General features: G+C 46.7%; 1 protein-coding gene across 2 annotated transcripts in view; it reads left to right on the plus strand.

Annotated features, from left to right (window-relative positions):
- MDN1 (midasin AAA ATPase 1) overlaps positions 1 to 17,137 on the plus strand; it is a 765,271-nt gene that overhangs the window by 582,687 nt on the left and 165,447 nt on the right. For both annotated transcript variants that reach the window (XM_029595415.1, XM_029595414.1), the window contains exon 66: positions 8,927 to 9,162. In XM_029595415.1, coding sequence (XP_029451275.1) covers positions 8,927 to 9,162 — 236 coding nt within the window. The remainder of the gene's footprint in view (positions 1 to 8,926; positions 9,163 to 17,137) is intronic.

Here is a 17,137-nt window from a genome sequence, read left to right on the forward strand (position 1 = left end):
AGTGCAGTATATGATCGGGGGAGGGGGGAAGAGACTGGCAGGAGAGAGATTTCAGGGTGGTCATGATCTCAAACTTGTAAAAGTGTGAAAGAAGGCAGTGGCCAGAGCCATAGCAGGGTTGCAGAGGGAGGGAGAGGTAAACAGAAAAAAAAAAAAGGTGGTAATGCCTTTGAATAAATCACTGGTGAGACCTCATAGGCATAACTCTGGAGGCAATACAGAACAAATAATTGCCTTTTCCCTGAACGTACCTGGATCAGTCCAGACTCCTGTGTTTTGCCTCCCCACCAGCAGATGGAGACAGAGAAATTTTGACAGACTCTTTCCTATATCCCCAGGTACCACCTACAGTCTGTCATTATTTCTCTGTCTCCAGCAGGTGGTGGAGGTGCATTCCCTACTGTCTATAGTTTAGTAAAAAAAAAAAAAAAAGTGATTTTTGGTTATAGTTAGCAAAGTTAGGATTTTCTTTTTATCTGGTTTAGTTTAAAAAAAAAGCACCAAGAAGAGTGAAACAAACTTCTAGAGCTTCCCAGGGGGCCACCCCCCCCTCCCCCCCTAGTATTAGAGGCAGTGAGTACTAGGGGTTGAGGACTCTGTAACCCTATCCTACCAGCTGCACTTGGGGGTGATACTGGGGAGCCCGGCTCACTCAAGTCCAGTGGACAGGACCCATACCTTCTTTCAGGTTTGGGGAAAAAAAAAGTTAGCAGAGACTCTCCGCTTTGCCGATACTGGGGTTTTTTTGTTTTTTTTCCTGCTCGTTTTCACGGCCACTGTCCCTTTCTGCTGCGGGCTTGATTTACCGGTCTCCGGAGGGGTTTTTTTTTTTCTTCATGCCTCATGGTGCAGCCTGCCACGCATGCGTGTGTCTCTAGGGATGGGCACTGCTCGGCCTGCCTCCCCAGGGGGAGCTGGAGACTGTGTTTGCTGACCGTGCAGAGGGCCAGCGGGACCTGGGAGACCATGGCTTGCTTCGCTGGAACAGAAGCCATTTTGTCTACTTTTCGCACAGCAGCGCAAACCACGGAGGGGGATGGTAATTCTCCCCCTCCTTTATCCCCACAACGGGCGGCCTTCGGGGAGGGGGGGGGGGCTTGCCAATGGAGGAACCGATTTTTACTGACAGAGGATAACCCCAAGGGGGCTTCAGACTCCTTCTCCTCATCAGATTTCATTTTATTGCAGCACAAAGCTTTCAAGACTAGGAGGTCCACAAAGAGGCAGTCAGGGAGTGATATAGCTCTGCAGGTAGCCAAATTGGGTGGCAAGGACCCTAAGAGGGTAAAATTTTTGAGGGGGCCAGAAGGCTCAGCGCCCCCTTCGGACCACCTCGTCTCGCCCGGGGGATGTTTCAGAGTCAGAAGAGCAGGATATTAGGGGCAAGCCCCCTCAGAGGGTGGATCCTGAGGTTGACCACGTTTTTTTTCAGGTCAGGGCCCCCCCCCCCCCCCCCCCATGGGGTGGACAGGAATGACCCGAAGGTAGTCTGCCTCTTTCGCAGGAAAGAGTTAGGTCCTCTTATTCCTGCGATCCTGAAGGAATTGGACATTGACAGCCCTCCTGAGGACTCTAGAATGGGGGTCCGTGGACCCGGTCATGCTGGGTCTACGGGGTCCGACCAGATCTTTTCCCTTTCATCTTTCAGTCACTGACTTGTTGTTTCAGGAGTGGGACAATCCAGAAATGGGTCTCAAATTCAGCAAAGCTATGGATAAGTTTTACCCATTGCCAGAGGACGCCGTGGACCTCCTCAGAGTTCCTAAGGTGGATGTGGCTGTGTCCATCCCGGTAACAGGGCAATGGCCCTCAAGGATCTCTAAAGAAACAAACCGGAAGGCGGTCCAATATTGCAGTAGCAACCAAGAAAAAAGAACCAGTAAACACCAGGGATTCTTAATTCTTTATTCAGCACTAAGCATCAGAAAAGCGCAACTCAGGCAGAGTTTCACTCAAGAGAGCTGCTTCAGGGGCTAATAAAAATGCATATAAAATCATATATAAACAAATAAATACATGTAAATACATTTAAAAACATTTAAGACATATGAAGCCATGTATACCAACATATAATAAAATAATAAAATTATGATTAATATAAATACACATACAGGAATGTCAAAATATACTTAAAAACACAAAGGACAACAACTTTCATTCAACTAATGCATCTGTATATATGATTTCAATTATGAAAATGTATAGGTAAATGTTAATTGTGAATGTAAAATGTTAATAACTAGCGTGACATAAATGATCTACTCAAATTGAAAATGGACGGTGTTCATCTAAAAATGTGAATAAATACCTTTAGCATGAGATGCCAAGGTAGCCTGCATCCAGCAGATCGACTTCACTGTTTGTGCTAGAAATCAAGCATAACACTAATCGCAATAAATGAATGTAACTGGAAAAGACTGTTAAGTGTCTTAGGCAACATAGTAACAGGCACAATGAATCTACAAACACAAAAAGGGATACCAAGGAACTCTGTGCTGATCAAAAACAGAGGCTTAATCAAAGGGAACAATTTAATTGTGGAACCAAAACCTTAAACCTCAAAGTTAATGTTTACAAGCAGTGCAGACTTAAAACAACCAAAAAACACACTTATCATTAAAAGCACTTTAATGTTAAGTTCTGAAATCGCCAGAAAGTGCAGAACAGAAAAATGCCGCAGCAAATCTTTCAGCGCCTAACCGGAAATGACTCCTGTGGCTCACTACAGACATTTAAAAATCATTAGTGATTCCAAAAAACTTTAGTTCCTCCAGCACTTGTAGACTGTGTATGCTTTTTTTAGTTTTTCATAATCGGCATTGTTTCCTCATATCATTGTCCCTTTTACATTTTTACTTTTCCCCGGCATGCTATGTTCACATATTTTGTTAATTCTGTTAACACAGGTATTAGTTATCATTTTATAAATAACTTTTTATAAATGATCAAAACATGTGTGTTTTTTTACTTTCCCGATATTAAGTTTTTTGGCGTCACTAACGATTTTTAAATGTCTGTAGTGAGCCACAGGAATCATTTCCAGTTAGGCGCTGAATGATTTGCTGTGGCGTTTTTCTGTCCTGCACTTTCTGGCGATTTCAGAACTTAACATTAAAGTGCTTTTAATGATAAGTGTATTTTTTGGTTGTTCTAAGCCTGCACTGCTTGTAAACATTAACTTTGAGGTTTAAGGTTTTGGTTCCACAATTAAATTGTTCCCTTTGATTATGCCTCTGTTTTTGATTAGCACAGAGTTACTTGGTATCCCTTTTTGTGTTTGTAGATTCATTGTGCCTGTTACTATGTTGCCTAAGACACTTGACAGTCTTTTCCAGTTACATTCATTTATTGCGATTAGTGTTATGCTTGATTTCTAGCACAAACAGTGAAGTCGATCTGCTGGATGCAGGCTACCTTGGCATCTCATGCTATAGGTATTTATTCACATTTTTAGATGAAAACCGTCCATTTTCAATTTGAGTAGTTCATTTGTCACGCTAGTTATTAACATTTTACATTCACAATTAACATTTATCTATACATTTTCATAATTGAAATCATACATGCAGATGCATTAGTTAAATGAAAGTTGTTGTCCTTTGTGTTTTTAAGTATATTTTGACATTCCTGTATGTCTTTATTTATCATATTATTTATCATTATTTTATTATATGTTGGTATACATGGCTTCATATGTCTTAAATGTTTTTAAATGTATTTACATGTATTTATTTGTTTATATATGTTTTTATATGTATTTTTATTAGCCCCTGAAGCAGCTCTCTTGAGTGAAACTCTGCCTGAGTCAGGTTTTTCTGATGCTTAATGCTGAATAAAGAATTAAGAATCACTGGTGTTTACCGGTTCTTTCCTCAAGGATCTCTCAAATCGCAAGCTAGAAGTCCTGCTCAAGAAGATTTTTGAGTTATCCGCCCTCGGAGTACGGGCTGCCATGTGCAGCAGTTTCTTCTTAAGGGCAGGTCTCCGCTGGGTACAGCAATTGCAGAATAACACATCTTTATTGGAGGAGGAGGTTGTTCAAGCAGGGCACCTGGAAGCTGCAGTGGCCTACAATGTGGATGTTCTTTATGTTCTGCTTCAGACCTCCACCTGCTCTATGGTCTCCACGGTTTCTGCCTGGCAACTGCTTTGGTTGCGGAACTGGTCGGCTGATGTCTCCTCCAAGGCCCAGTTAGGTTCCCTGCCTTTTAAGGGCAAGCTGCTCTTTGGAAAGGTTTTAGAGGATATGATTCAATCCTTGAGAGAGAACAAGGTGCATCGTCTTCTGGAGGATAAGCCTAAGCTGCGAAGTTTTCCCTCCTCAGTCTCATTTCCGGGGAAATCAGAGATTTCGGTCCTCCCAGTCGCTGGACTCCTTCTCTGGGCAGATCGCTGGCAGGCAGCAATCCTGGTCACAGTCCTTTCGAGGGTGTCGATTTGGTAGATCTGGGACCTTCCAAGCCATACCAGGAATTAAAATCAGCACAATGAGGCGAGGTCTGTCCATTCCTCTGTTCCGGTGGTGGGAGGCAGGTTGTCTCTGTTTTACGAGGAGTGGGTCAAGCTGACGTCGGACCAGTGGGTCCTCAGCTTGATAAGACACAGCTACGCTTTAGATTTTGCTCGGTGCCCTTGAGGCTGCTTTCTTGTTTCTCCATGTTCGTACAAGGAGAAACATCAGGCGGTAGGGGACACTTTGCACTGTCTACTCAATCTCTGTGCCATTGTTCTGGTTCTGCCGGTGGAGCAGTGAAGGGTCCGCTATTCCATCTACTTCGTGGTGCCCAAGAAGGAAGGCACATTCCAGCCCATCCTAGATTTGAAGAGGGTCAACAGATGTCTTCAAGTGCCTTGCTTTTGCATGGAGACTCTGCAGTCCGTCATTGCATCAGTACGCAAAGGGGAGTATCTAGCGTCGCTGGATCTCACGGAAGCGTATTTGCACGTAGGAATACGGACCGCTCACCAGAAATTCCTCAGATTTTCCATACTGGGTCACCATTTTCAGTTCTGCGCTCTTCCTTTCGGACTAGCCACGGCGCCAAGGACCTTTACCAAAGTCATGGTGGTGGTGACAGCGGAGCTTCGGAAGGAAGGCTTGTTGGTCCATCCCTATCTGGACGATTGGCTCATTCGGGCAAAGTTGGAGTCTTTGTCGCTCGGCAGTGGACTGGATTCTTCAGTTGCTGAATTCGCTGAGCTGGGTGGTCAATTTGGTCAAGAGCCAATTGATTCCCTCCCAGTCCATGGAGTTCCTAGGAGCCCTGTTCGACAACATCTCAACAGGGTTTTTTTCACTGAGGAGCGCATTGTCAAGCTGCAAGGACAGGTTCGGGACTTGATAGCTCAGGGTCTTCCCAGAGTTTGCCACTACTTGGGGTCCTTGGCTCGATGGCCTCTACTAGGAGCAGGTTCCCTGGGCCTTTGCTCATATGAGACCTCTTCAGTCAGCATTGCTTTCCCGTTGGAGCCCGGTATCTGAGCAATCTCATCTTCCCCTACCTCTTAGACTCTGCACGTTCCAGTCTTGATTGGTGGCTCCTATTGGACAGTTTACGCCGGAGTTTCAGCTTGGAGGTTCCCGCTTGGTCGGTGGTCACCACAGATGCCAGTCTATCTGGCTAGGGAGCGGTGTGCCAGGGGAAGTCTGTGCAGGGCCAATGGTCTGTGGAGGAATCCCAATGGTCGATCAATTGCCTGGAGACCAGGGCAATACGGTTTGCGCTACAAGCCTTTCTCCTGCTTCTGCGGGGCAAGTCCGTCGGGGTCCTATCGGACAATGTGACAGCCGTGGCCTATATCAATCGCCAAGGGGGAACCAAGAGTTGGCCAGTAGCAATCGAGGCCCAACTGTTGATAAGCTGGGCGGAGCAGCACCTAGCGAGCATCGCAGGAGTGGACAATGTCCAAGCAGATTTTCTCAGTGGGCAGTATCTCGATCCTTGGGAATGGGAACTCTCCGAAGAACATTCCATCTTATTTTGCAGCAAGTGGTCCAGACGGAGTGTCGATTTGATAGCGACCTTCTGGAATGCCAAGGCCCCTCGTTTCTTCAGTTGACGCCGGGAGCCATTGAAGGGGTGGATGCGTTGGTTCTTGCTTGGCCAAAGCACATCCTTCTCTGTGTTCCCGCTATGACCTCTCATCGACAGTGCTGAGACGCATCGAAACTCACCCATCCGAAGTGAACCTGGTAGCTCCGGAATGGCCGAGGGTCCATGGATGTCTCGTAAACCTGTCAGTGGAAGGGCCCCTGAGGTTTCGAGATCTTCTGAATCTTCTGCATCAGGGTCCCGTTTGTTTTGAAGAGGTGGATCGCTTTTGTCTCGCAGTATGACTTTTGAGAGGCAAAGACTAAAGAGCAAGGGTCATTCGGATGTGGTTGTTACTAACCTTTTGCGTTCCATGAACACCTCCACTTCTTTGGCCTATGTCAGGTTGTGGAAGGTCTTTGAGTCTTGGTGTGTAGATTGCAGTGTGGATCCTTCTCAGGCTTTGGTGCCCGATATATTATCTTTCCTGCAGGCTGGCCTAGTTAAAGACCTCTCGTGTAACTCGTTATGGGTACAAGTATCGGCTCTCTGTTGTTTCCATGGTAAAATGCAAGGAATACCTTTGGCTACACACCCGGATGTGGCTCTATTTCTCCAAGGGGCAAAACACTTGCGTCCTCCGGTCAGGGATCCTTGTCCATTGTGGAGTTTAAATTTGGTCCTCTGAGTTCTATGTGTGGCACCTTTTGAACCTTTAAAACAGGCGAAGCTAAAGGATCTTACCTTAAAGGTGGTTTTTCTCATGGCTATTTCCTCAGCTTGCCAAGCGTCTGAACTTCAGGCTTTGTCTTGCAGGGAGCCTTTCCTAAGAATTACGGATACAGAATTTCTTTACGGAAAGTTTCTTCCTTTCTTCCAAAAGTGGTATCGGCCTTTCACTTGAATCAGTCGATAGAACTCCCGTCTTTTCCAGACTTGAATCACCTTGATCCCCAAGACAGGGATCTGAAGAAACTGGACGTACGCCGTGATCTGTTAAGTTATTTGGAATTTACCAATAGCTTCCGTATGTCGGATCATCTTTTTGTCCTTTGGAGCAGTTCCCAAAAAGGATACAAGGCATCTAGGGCTATGATCGCCCGCTGGTTGAAGGATGCTATTAGTTCAGCTTATTTGCTTCACGGTCGGCTGCTTCTGGTCGGTCTTAAAGCGCATTCTATGCGTTTGCAGGCGGCCTTGTGGGCAGTGTTAGCAAATTTTGCTGCAAGAGATTTGTAGAGCTGCTACTTGGAAGACTTTACACACTTTTGCTAGGCATTACAGATTGGATGTTCAGGCCCCAGGATCTGGGGGATTTGGTGAAGGTGTAATCCGAGCGGGACTCTGAGTCCCACCCCATGTAGTAGAGCTCTGGACTGATCCTGGTAATTACAGGGAAAGGAAAATTGGTTCTTACCTGCTAATTTTCGTTCCTGTAGTACCAGAGTCCCACACTTTTTCAGCGTAAAGATAATGGGGCGTCCGCTCGTTCAATACTTCTTTATAATCTCTGCTGACAAGTTCTTCAAAGTTTTCAAGGGTTCTGATCCTACTTGGGGTTAGTGATCTGATTTTTATCACCCGTTATAGCTGGTATGAGGTTCACAATGTTCTGGTTAATTAATGTTAAGATATTCTGCTTTGATACCACTTAATATTGACTGACTGTAGGTGGCACCTGGGGGTATAGGACAGAGTCTGTCAAAATTTCTCTGTCTCCATTACTGGTGGGGAGGCAAAACCCAGGAGTCTGGACTGATCCATGGTACTACAGGAACGAAAATTAAGCAGGTAAGAACCAATTTTCCTATAGAAAGTTAGTTGCAGGGGCTGTTGGCTTAGCTGTTTCTTGTGGGAACTTGTTTGCATTGTACGTCTGAACACTTGATTGTCTGCTATCACTCCTTGACCAAATGGCTCATAAGTTACTTTAAATAAGCACAGCTACAATTAAGGTTGAGACCTGGTACAGCAGCTTGTCAGGTTTCTAATTTTCTTGAAAGGTACACATATAGAATGCTTTTCTATAGTCTGACCGTATTCTTGGAGTCTCTTACCTAGGGCTGTGTTAATACAGTGTTGGTAGCGGCGTCTTGCAAGAAATCTTATTTCTAAGACTATTTTGTCTTGCAAGTTTGGGCAAGCTGAGTAATCCTTTCAACTCAGATTTACAAGGGGTAGCACAGTTATCTAGCAGATATCATCTATCACAAGATGTTATATAGTATAAATCCCTTTATAAGTGTCAGAAGGAGAGGGTGGAGAAGAGGCATGAAATCCTGTTGTAACTTTTTTTTCCTAAAGATGAAAGTTGTGAATCTGTAAGTATCTCATACTGTTTTATAACTTTAAATGATTTTCACTAGTAAAATAGTAATTTATGCATGTAGGCTGCCATATTTTAAGACTTATTATTTTTATACTGCTACTGGATGTATGCAGTGTTGTACAATGGTAGTAAGTATCAAGTATAAGTCCTTTCCGCAAAGAATTTACTGTCCAAGGGAAAACCTGAATCACCGAGAGTGCCTTGCCAGGGTCACAAGGAGTGACAATGGCAGAAGTGGGATTTGAACCCTGGCTCCCCTAGTTCTCAGCCCATTACATTAAACACTAGGCCACCGCGCTCTTATTGCGCTTCAGCTCTGAGGGCAAATCTCTTCTCAGACTTGCCCTCAGAGCTGATTATATGAGTGGTTTGGATAACTGCAGTAGTGGCAACTTATCTTCCCTCTCTTTTGGGGTTCGGCTTCAGCCTCTTCTGACAACTCTTAACTGATTTAATCTGAAAGCATTTCACGCAGTACATTCTGCTACCTGGATACTAAAGCAAGATTACACCCTGGCTTTGTTTTTTCTATTTATTTTTTAATTTACTTTCTTTAACTTCCCAGGGGCTGAACTGAACGACTGTCTTCTTGGCAGCCAGCTGTTGGCCAGCACGCTCCTTCAGAACACTGTGTCTGGCAAGGTGGCTTCAGATCTAGTCCTGCAACATGACACCCAGTATGATTTTTATCAGCACCCCAATATCCAGCAGGTCATACAGTGCCAGCCTGTGTTGAATAATTTCACCAACGAAGTCAATAGGTTATTGAAAGAGTGGCCTGAGCATCCTGCACTCCTGCAGGTAAGACTTTAGAGAAGTGGCAGCATCCCTCTCATATGGTGAGTTAAAATGTGTAGAAGTGAGGGCAGACAAAAAAAAAAAAAGAGGGGTGATTGCAAAGTAAAAGAAATTGGTTTGGCATTAAGGCGAGAAAGAAAGGAGAAGACAGACCTGGAGAGAGGTGAGAAACAAGTAGGTAAAATCCAAAAGGAAGTAAGGATGTAGAGGAAAAGGTGATGAAAGCAAACTGTAGAATGGCAAGAAAAGAATTAAAAGGGGGAAGAGACATGAAAGAGGAGAAAATGGCACCTCAGAATAGTTTTGGTGTGCAGGAGGCAGGGGAATGAAGTTTGGAGAAGGGGCATGGAGAATAGGCCAATTGTGAGAGCAAATGATATAAAACAAACAATGGAGCAAAGAGAAAAGCAATTTGGGAAAGGTTTCCAAAAGAAGACAAAAATGTGCTAAAAACAGAGAAATAGAATGAGAGCAAAGAGGACAAAATTAGCCATAGTAGAGGCTTGATATTCTGAGCTGAAGCCAGTGAGTGCAGTGGAAACCTTTATCCGGTCAGAAAGCGGAGAGTAGATTCTGCCTTGAGGTAGGGGTGGAGAGCAGTGGAATAACTAGCTAATTCCATGTACTAGTTTATACCTTCTGTTCAGATTACAGAGCCCAACCCTAAATTAAGCTACAATAAGATACACTTCACAGGTATGTGATTGTACACTGTTCAAAGGAGACAGTATTTAATTTTTTTTACACAATTCTGTTCTGAGGCTGTGAGCATCTTAATGCATGATAGCAGGAGGTTAGAGCAAAACATTTTCTTGGAGGCCAAGCATTTAACCCATCTTGCAACTGGGTAATTTCATCCTGATGGCACTGAACTGGACATCCTCTTCCACAGCTTTCTAGGAGATTCATCATCTCCACTGGGCAGGCACAGTAGTTTGCTTGTGCCCATAGCCTACTTCACTCTTGTTTTTTTTCCCTCAGTATCCATTGGATGATCTCTTTTCCCAGAGCAATCTTCTCTAATTCTAGCATTTTTTGCATTTCTAGCATACCTTAGTGATATTTTTCCTTCTAATTCCAGCTAGGTTTTTCCTGTTTCCAAATTTATTTTTTTTATCATGCCTATGCCATGCCCATGGCTTTTCATGGATTGGTTGATAGGATTTTCTTAACAGGACAGTGGGTATGGTCTGGGTTTTGTTTTGTTTTTTAAACCATGTCCATGCCTCATGCAAACTTTTAACCTCTATAACCATTATTTTTAATAATTTTTTTTCTTCAAGGACAAGCAGGATGGTAGTCCTCACAAATGGGTGATATCAGATGGAGCCTGGCACGGAAAACTTTTGTCAAAGTTTCTAGAAGCTTTGACTGGCACACTGAGCATGCCCATCATGCCCCTATCCACGCGTCCACATGGGGGTCCCTCGTCAGTGTCTCTCCTCGAAGCTGAAGCCTTGCAGCTGTGGAGCTTGCACTCTTTTTCTGTGGAAAACTATATTCTTTTTTCATCAAGTCCCGTCTGGTACCTCTGTTTTTCGGGGATTTTTCTCAGGCGCTTCGGTAAATTTTCTCGTGGTTTGCGGTCAATTACAGACTGTGCCGCCTTCCGGTGGCTGCTATTCTTTTTCCCAAGGCAAAATCCAGCTTCAGCTGCTGCCCCCAATGCCCCCGGACTGTGTCCATCACGGACCCTCATAAAGTCTGTCTTGTGCTTGGGGCATTGCATGATGTCCGTGGCTGTGATTTTTGTGTCCGAATAACCCCTAAAGGCCGGGTGCACCTCGATAAACTGGAGAAATTGTTTGCCGCCAAAAATTTGGAACTGACAACATTGGTGTCTGGCACCTTGATGCCGAAGGGTAAGGAGATCTTGGGCTCGACCCCCTCGGTATCCCCTCTGTTACCAGTCCCCAGCTTAGAAATAGGTGCGGAGAACTGTCCAAGATTGGTGACCTCGCATACCCGGTCGGGTTTCTCTGGAGAAGAAACAGTCTGAGCATCAAGGAAATTCAGGAAACATTGACATAGGTCCTCGTCATTGCAAACTTCGGACTGCAGGAAGGTGTCAGCATTGTCCTTGCCACCCCCGAAGTGGTTCCGGGCTGAGTACATTTTGCTTACTGAGCAGCCCGAAGGACCACGTCTTTCCCCATCGATATCGGTGAAGGGTGCGGATCCCCCCGGGGTTGATCTGATTTTGCCGTGTCCTATCCTCGGCAGCCTTTGAAGAGGAGTTGGAGAGACTTGTCCGGCTGATGGTGGGCCAGGCCCTGCAAGGCATCAAGCCACCAGGACCGCCACAGGAGCCGCTCCATCGGTGCTTGCACCTTTATTAGAGCAGCTGGACTTGCTGCTTGGTGCCTTACTGAGGCAGCTTGCCCCAAGCCCCTTCGTTATCGCTGCGGCCTCCATCGGTGGCTATCCTGGTGAATGACTCCTCTGACGAGGAATGGCTGTCAGGCTCAATGGCACCATTGCTGCGCAAGGCAGCCCTCCCAGGAGCTTCAGGGTCAATACCTTCGGCGCAACTGATGCTCCTGATGCCTATGGGACCTCCGGTGCACCTATTGGTGCCTTCAGTACTTACACCGGTGCCACTGGTGCCAACAACAGTCTGGCCCTTGGCACAAAACCCTGCAGGGTGCTCTGCTTCAAGTGTTTCCGTTGGGCTCTGCCTCAAGTGTTTCTGGGTGCATGGAGTGAGGACTATGCCCCTACGATTCTTGGGTGGGAGAGGAGTCCTTTTCCTCGAGGGAGGACTGAGGTCTTGCCTTCCGAACCCTCTCCCCAGGTAAAACAGTGAAGGTGTCTGGGCCGGCTCTGAGGACCCTGGTCAGAGGAGGCATCACATGCTGAGGTGCAGGCTGCCATTTCTAAGGCCCGGGTCTCCCCTCCTATGCTGTTTCCCATGGGAAAGGACCTTGCTGGTAGCAAGGGATGGGGAGGGGCTCAGGAGGTCACCGATCAGAATTCTTCCTCCTCTGATCCGGAGGTGTGTTCCACAGATTTTGTTTTCCTCCTCCATAAAGCTTATTTAGTCAGAAAAGTGTTGGGGTCAAAGAGACCCTTACCTAAGAAGTCCCAGAGGGCCAGTGGAGTCAGGAGGGATTCTGCACATGTTGGGATTCAGGCAGGCTCCAGCAGAGGAAGATTCGTCGGAAGGTATGGATGATCTTGATCAGCTGCAAGGGGGTCCGGTAGGGCTTGACAAGGACCCTGTCGATGCCTTAGAGCAGGGGTCAGGAACCTTTTTGGCTGAGAGCCATAAACGCCACATATTTTAAAATGTAATTCCATGAGAGCCATACAATATGTTTAAAACTAAATACAAGTAAATGTGTGCATTTTATGTAAGATCCCACTTTTAATGTACAATAAGTCTCTGAAAATATTACACCAGGCCTTAAGACACCAATACATCTCCTATTAGGAAAACGGACCAAGTCAGGCTGCTATAGAGTCCTACACAGAAACTACACGCCAGCAGAAAACCTCACCTGAATCACGTGCTGTCCCTCACCTAACATAGAATAAAGAGACCAAAACGCATAACAAGAAGCATGCAGAAAAAACTGAATTGGAAACTGCAACAAGCCAGAGTCTCTGTATGCAGTGTAACAAAGGAAAAAAGAAACATCACCCATCCTTATAAAACAAATCAAGAAATATAAAATCATCAGCAGTAAAACTGTACTAACAAAAAGAACATATTTCGAAACAGCTGATGAGAGGAATATCCAATAATTAAAACTCATATAAAACATTTCCAGATACCAACAAAATATTTCAAAATAGCAGACACAAAGATCCAGTAATGAAAAATAATAAGGATACAAAAATTTTTTTGCTCTGCATACCTGGGAACGTTTGATATCCAGGTGTCCTGAGATTGTTCTGAATTAGCAGGAGGTGGGGTGGTTTGCTTGGAACTTTCTCCTCTCTCAGTCACATACCAGCGCTCTCTCTCACACTGGCTCTCAATGACACACCTATACACACATGCTCTCAGTACTCACATATACACATGTTTTTTCTCACTCACTTGTATAGGCTCTTAATTACACATTTACACACATGCTGTCTATCTTTTCACGCTTACACACACACACAGGCTTTCAATCACATAAATACATGCTGTCTTTTTCTCTCACACACAGACTCTCATTCACATGCTTACAAACATGTCCTCTCTTTCTCTCATTTACACACAGGCTCTCAATCACATACTCACATGCTCCCTCACCTAAATCAGCTCTCAATCACACACAGACACACATGGTCTCTCTCTCTCATTTAAACACAGGCTCTCAATCACATACTCACATGCTCCATCACCTAAACCAGCTGTCAATCAGACACAGACACACATGATCTCTCTCTTACTTATACACACAGGCTCTTAATCATACATACACATGATTTCTCTCACACACAAAGGATCTCAATCATACACACATACTCTTTCACACAAACAGGTTTTCAATCACAAACTTACACATACAGGTTCCCAATGGTAAACTTACATTCATGCTCTCTCTCTCACAGGCAGGCTCTCAATCACAGACATACTCTCTTTCACATACACAGGCTCTCAATCATTCACATACATGCAATCTCACTCACACACACAGGATCTCAAACACACACGCTTGCTCGCTCATTCACTCTCTCTCTCCCCTACCCCAGGAACTCGCGGCAGCAGCAGCCTCCTCCCAACACTAACCTCCTTCATTTTCAGCCCTCGCGGAGGCGGAGTCCCATCGGCCGCGGTTGAAACTCTTCATTTTCCTCCGAGCCGCGCTGCAGTCTTCTTCCCACAAGCGTGGCCTCTTCTTCTCGCGCAGGCACCCGATGCTCACCACTTCCTCTTCCGGGCCGCGGGAAGAAGAGAGCACGCCGGTGCCGCTCAGCACCGGCCTGCTCTCTTCTTCCCGCGGCCCGGAAGAGGAAGTGGTGAGCATCGGGTGCCTGCGCGGGAAGACTCCCGCGCAGGCACCCGATGACTCCAGCGCTGGCACCCGGCTGACTCCAGTCGTGCCGCTGCCGGCGTGCTCTCTCCTCCTCCTCCCCCCCCCCCCCGCGGCCCGGAAGAGGAAGTGGAGAGCATCGGGTGCCTGCGCGGGAAGAAGAGACCACACTAGCGTGGTCTCTTCTTCCGCGCAGGCACCCGATGCCCACCACTTCCTCTTCCGGGCCGCAGGGGGGGGGGGGGAGGAGGAGAAGAGAGCACGCCGGTGCCGCTGACTCCAGCTGTCCCGCCGCGTTCCGCCCGGGCTGACAGCATTTTAAGCCCGGGCGGCGGAGGACCGGGGAGCAGCTGGGTCAGCGGGGAACCGCGAAGTGTGGCGACACTTGTCTGCGAGCCAGATGCAGCCCTCAAAAGAGCCATATCTGGCTCGCGAGCCATGGGTTCCCGACCCCTGCCTTAGAGGATCTGCAGGATCCAGACCAGGATCCAATGGGTGCGTTGGGGGGGTCCAGTGCAGGATCCGAATGCGCAAGATCCAGATGCGATTCTGGTCGTGGAAGGTGATGACCCCGCGATGGGTCCCCAGGTGATGGAGGAGCTAGGGATTAAAGGTACCCAAGAGGTCTCTGATAAGAAAGGGGTGAACCTGCTCCTGGAGAGTTTGCGGGGACCTCCTACAGCATTTCCGCTGCCGAAGCAGGTGAAGAAGTTACTGGATCAGTATTTGGAATCTCCCAAGGCAGGCCTGAAGGTAGCCAGGACTATGGGGAAGTTATATCCCTTGCCGGAGCAGACTTTGGCATCGTGTCTGTGGTTACCAAAAAAATGACCATTCTAGTAACGGGGGCGGCGGCCCTAAAGGATGTTCAGGTTTGGAAGCTGGAGTTTCTGCTCCCGCGGCTGTTTCAGGTTTCAGGTTTGACTCTTTATGCAGTGGTGTACGGAAGTCTGATGCAGAGAGCCTGTGTATGTCCTGCACCAGAAGGCACATGACAAGCAGTCAGGGCAGCCAGGTTCGAGGTAGGAGTGACTTATGTGGCCGATGCTCTGTATGAAATGGTTCGAACTGCCGCTAGGAGTATGATCTCAGCTGTGGCGGTGCAGTGTTGACTGGACCATGGGCAGCCTCCCACCCTGTTGGGAATAGCTTTGGTACATCCCACTGATCCTGAGTCCAGGCTTTTTATGTAAGGAAACCAAAATGGAATTCTTCCTCGGCTCCGACATGGCATTCAAACCAGGGACACCTAGCTGTTTCAAGGTCTGGGAAATTAGGGCCGGCACTTCGTCTCTATGAAAGCACCACAACATGGTTCAATACAGTTGCAGCCCTGGAGGAATTTCCCCATCTTCCAAGGATTCAGGATCAACCTCCTCAGTGCATTCTGGATTTCTGTCAGGAACACCTGCAGGGAGCCAAGGTGAGCTCTGGTGCTTAAGCATAGTGAGAGAAGAGCCACCAGCTGAGGGTCCGACCCAACAGGAATGGGTGAAGTGGAGGACTGCGCCTGAAGAAAGGCTTGTAAGCCTTGAAAAAAATCCACCCAAGCAAAAGCCAGACCAAGCCCAGAAGGAGCTGGATCCAGTCTCACAGAACTGCCCTCACCTGCAGAGGAGCCAGTCAAGGAAGAACCAAGGTCTGGCATCCTTCCAGTCAAGGCAGTGACCAACCCATCATCAGAATGGGAGGAGCTAGGCTTAGCAAAATCTGAGGAAGACTACTCTTCCTGTGCCAATGAGTAACGCTGACACAGCTTAGAAGCCAAGTCAGGCTGAGAAGGCCTAATATGAAAGGCAACACAAATAGAAAGACACTTAAGCTTCTTGCTTACCAGCACCATCGTGGCAGTAAACATGCGTCTTTACGGCTCGTGCTCAAAAAGGGGATGCGCACAAAAAATAAGCACCTAGAAGAAAGTGTGGCAAGGCACATGCACAACTTGTGCACCTAGCATAGCGTGTGAAGTGTAAAATTTGAGCGCATAAAAAGTGCGTCCAAAAACGAGTGTACATGTGCGCAGAGCCGATGCACTTCACACACCGGCCTGTAGAGGGTTGCAGAGCACGCACAGGAGTGCGCAAAAACGCCACCATGGCCTACCACGCAGTGTGCAAGAAAAAAGCCTAAGTGCGGGGCCTAGCATACCAGGGGCCGCTCAGTCCACTAGGCCGCCCAGTTCTCCAATCCCAACGGGAGCGGGAATGAACGTTGGTACGGCACACAGAGCACGGAGACTGGAGAAAGTCCTGAAACCCCTTTATCTCTGATTCAAAGGTAATTTTTTTTTAAACCTTACCTTAAGCTCAGCTCTTACCAGCTCAGTACAGAGATGGTCTCCAGCTGTTGGGGGAGAGGGCATCTGCCATCACCGCTGAGTTGGCCTCCTGCACTCGCTGCCTTTTAGCTCAACTAGCAGCTAAGTCCACACCAAGAAACCCAGCTACCGGACCAAGGCACATGTTTGAGGGACCATGGAAATCATTTCAGGAATTCTCAACTAGGGGAGGGACCTTTAGCATTCACTGCAGGAGAGGGGGGGCTTTCTTTTCCTTAACTTGGAATTTCAGATTTCTCCTTCCAAACAGCTCGAAGCAATCCCCATAGGAAGATGCACAGCCACCATCTGCTGGAGATGGAGAATACTGGCAGGCTGGGGTCACTGCAGGGCTATATATATTGTGAATTCAGCTTGCTCTGTTCCATCTGCTGGCAGGGAAGCTTAAATCCATTGGTCCTGAGTCCATCTGTATACATGCTAGGAAGCTCCATTTCAATAATGGTTGATGGACTTTTCCTCCAGGAACTTGTCCAAATTTTTTTTAAACCCAGCTACACTAACAGCTTTCACCACTTTCCTCTGTCAATGAATTCTAGAGCTTATGTTGTGAGTAAAAAATAATTTCTTTATTAGGTTTAAAAGTATTACTTAGTGACTTTATTGCGTACCCTCTAGTTTTTGTACTTTTCGAAAGAGAAAACTGAATAACTGGTGTACAATCAACAAA

The sequence above is a fragment of the Rhinatrema bivittatum genome, chromosome 3 (genome assembly GCF_901001135.1).
Source record: "Rhinatrema bivittatum chromosome 3, aRhiBiv1.1, whole genome shotgun sequence".
Taxonomy (NCBI): Eukaryota; Metazoa; Chordata; class Amphibia; order Gymnophiona; family Rhinatrematidae; genus Rhinatrema; species Rhinatrema bivittatum.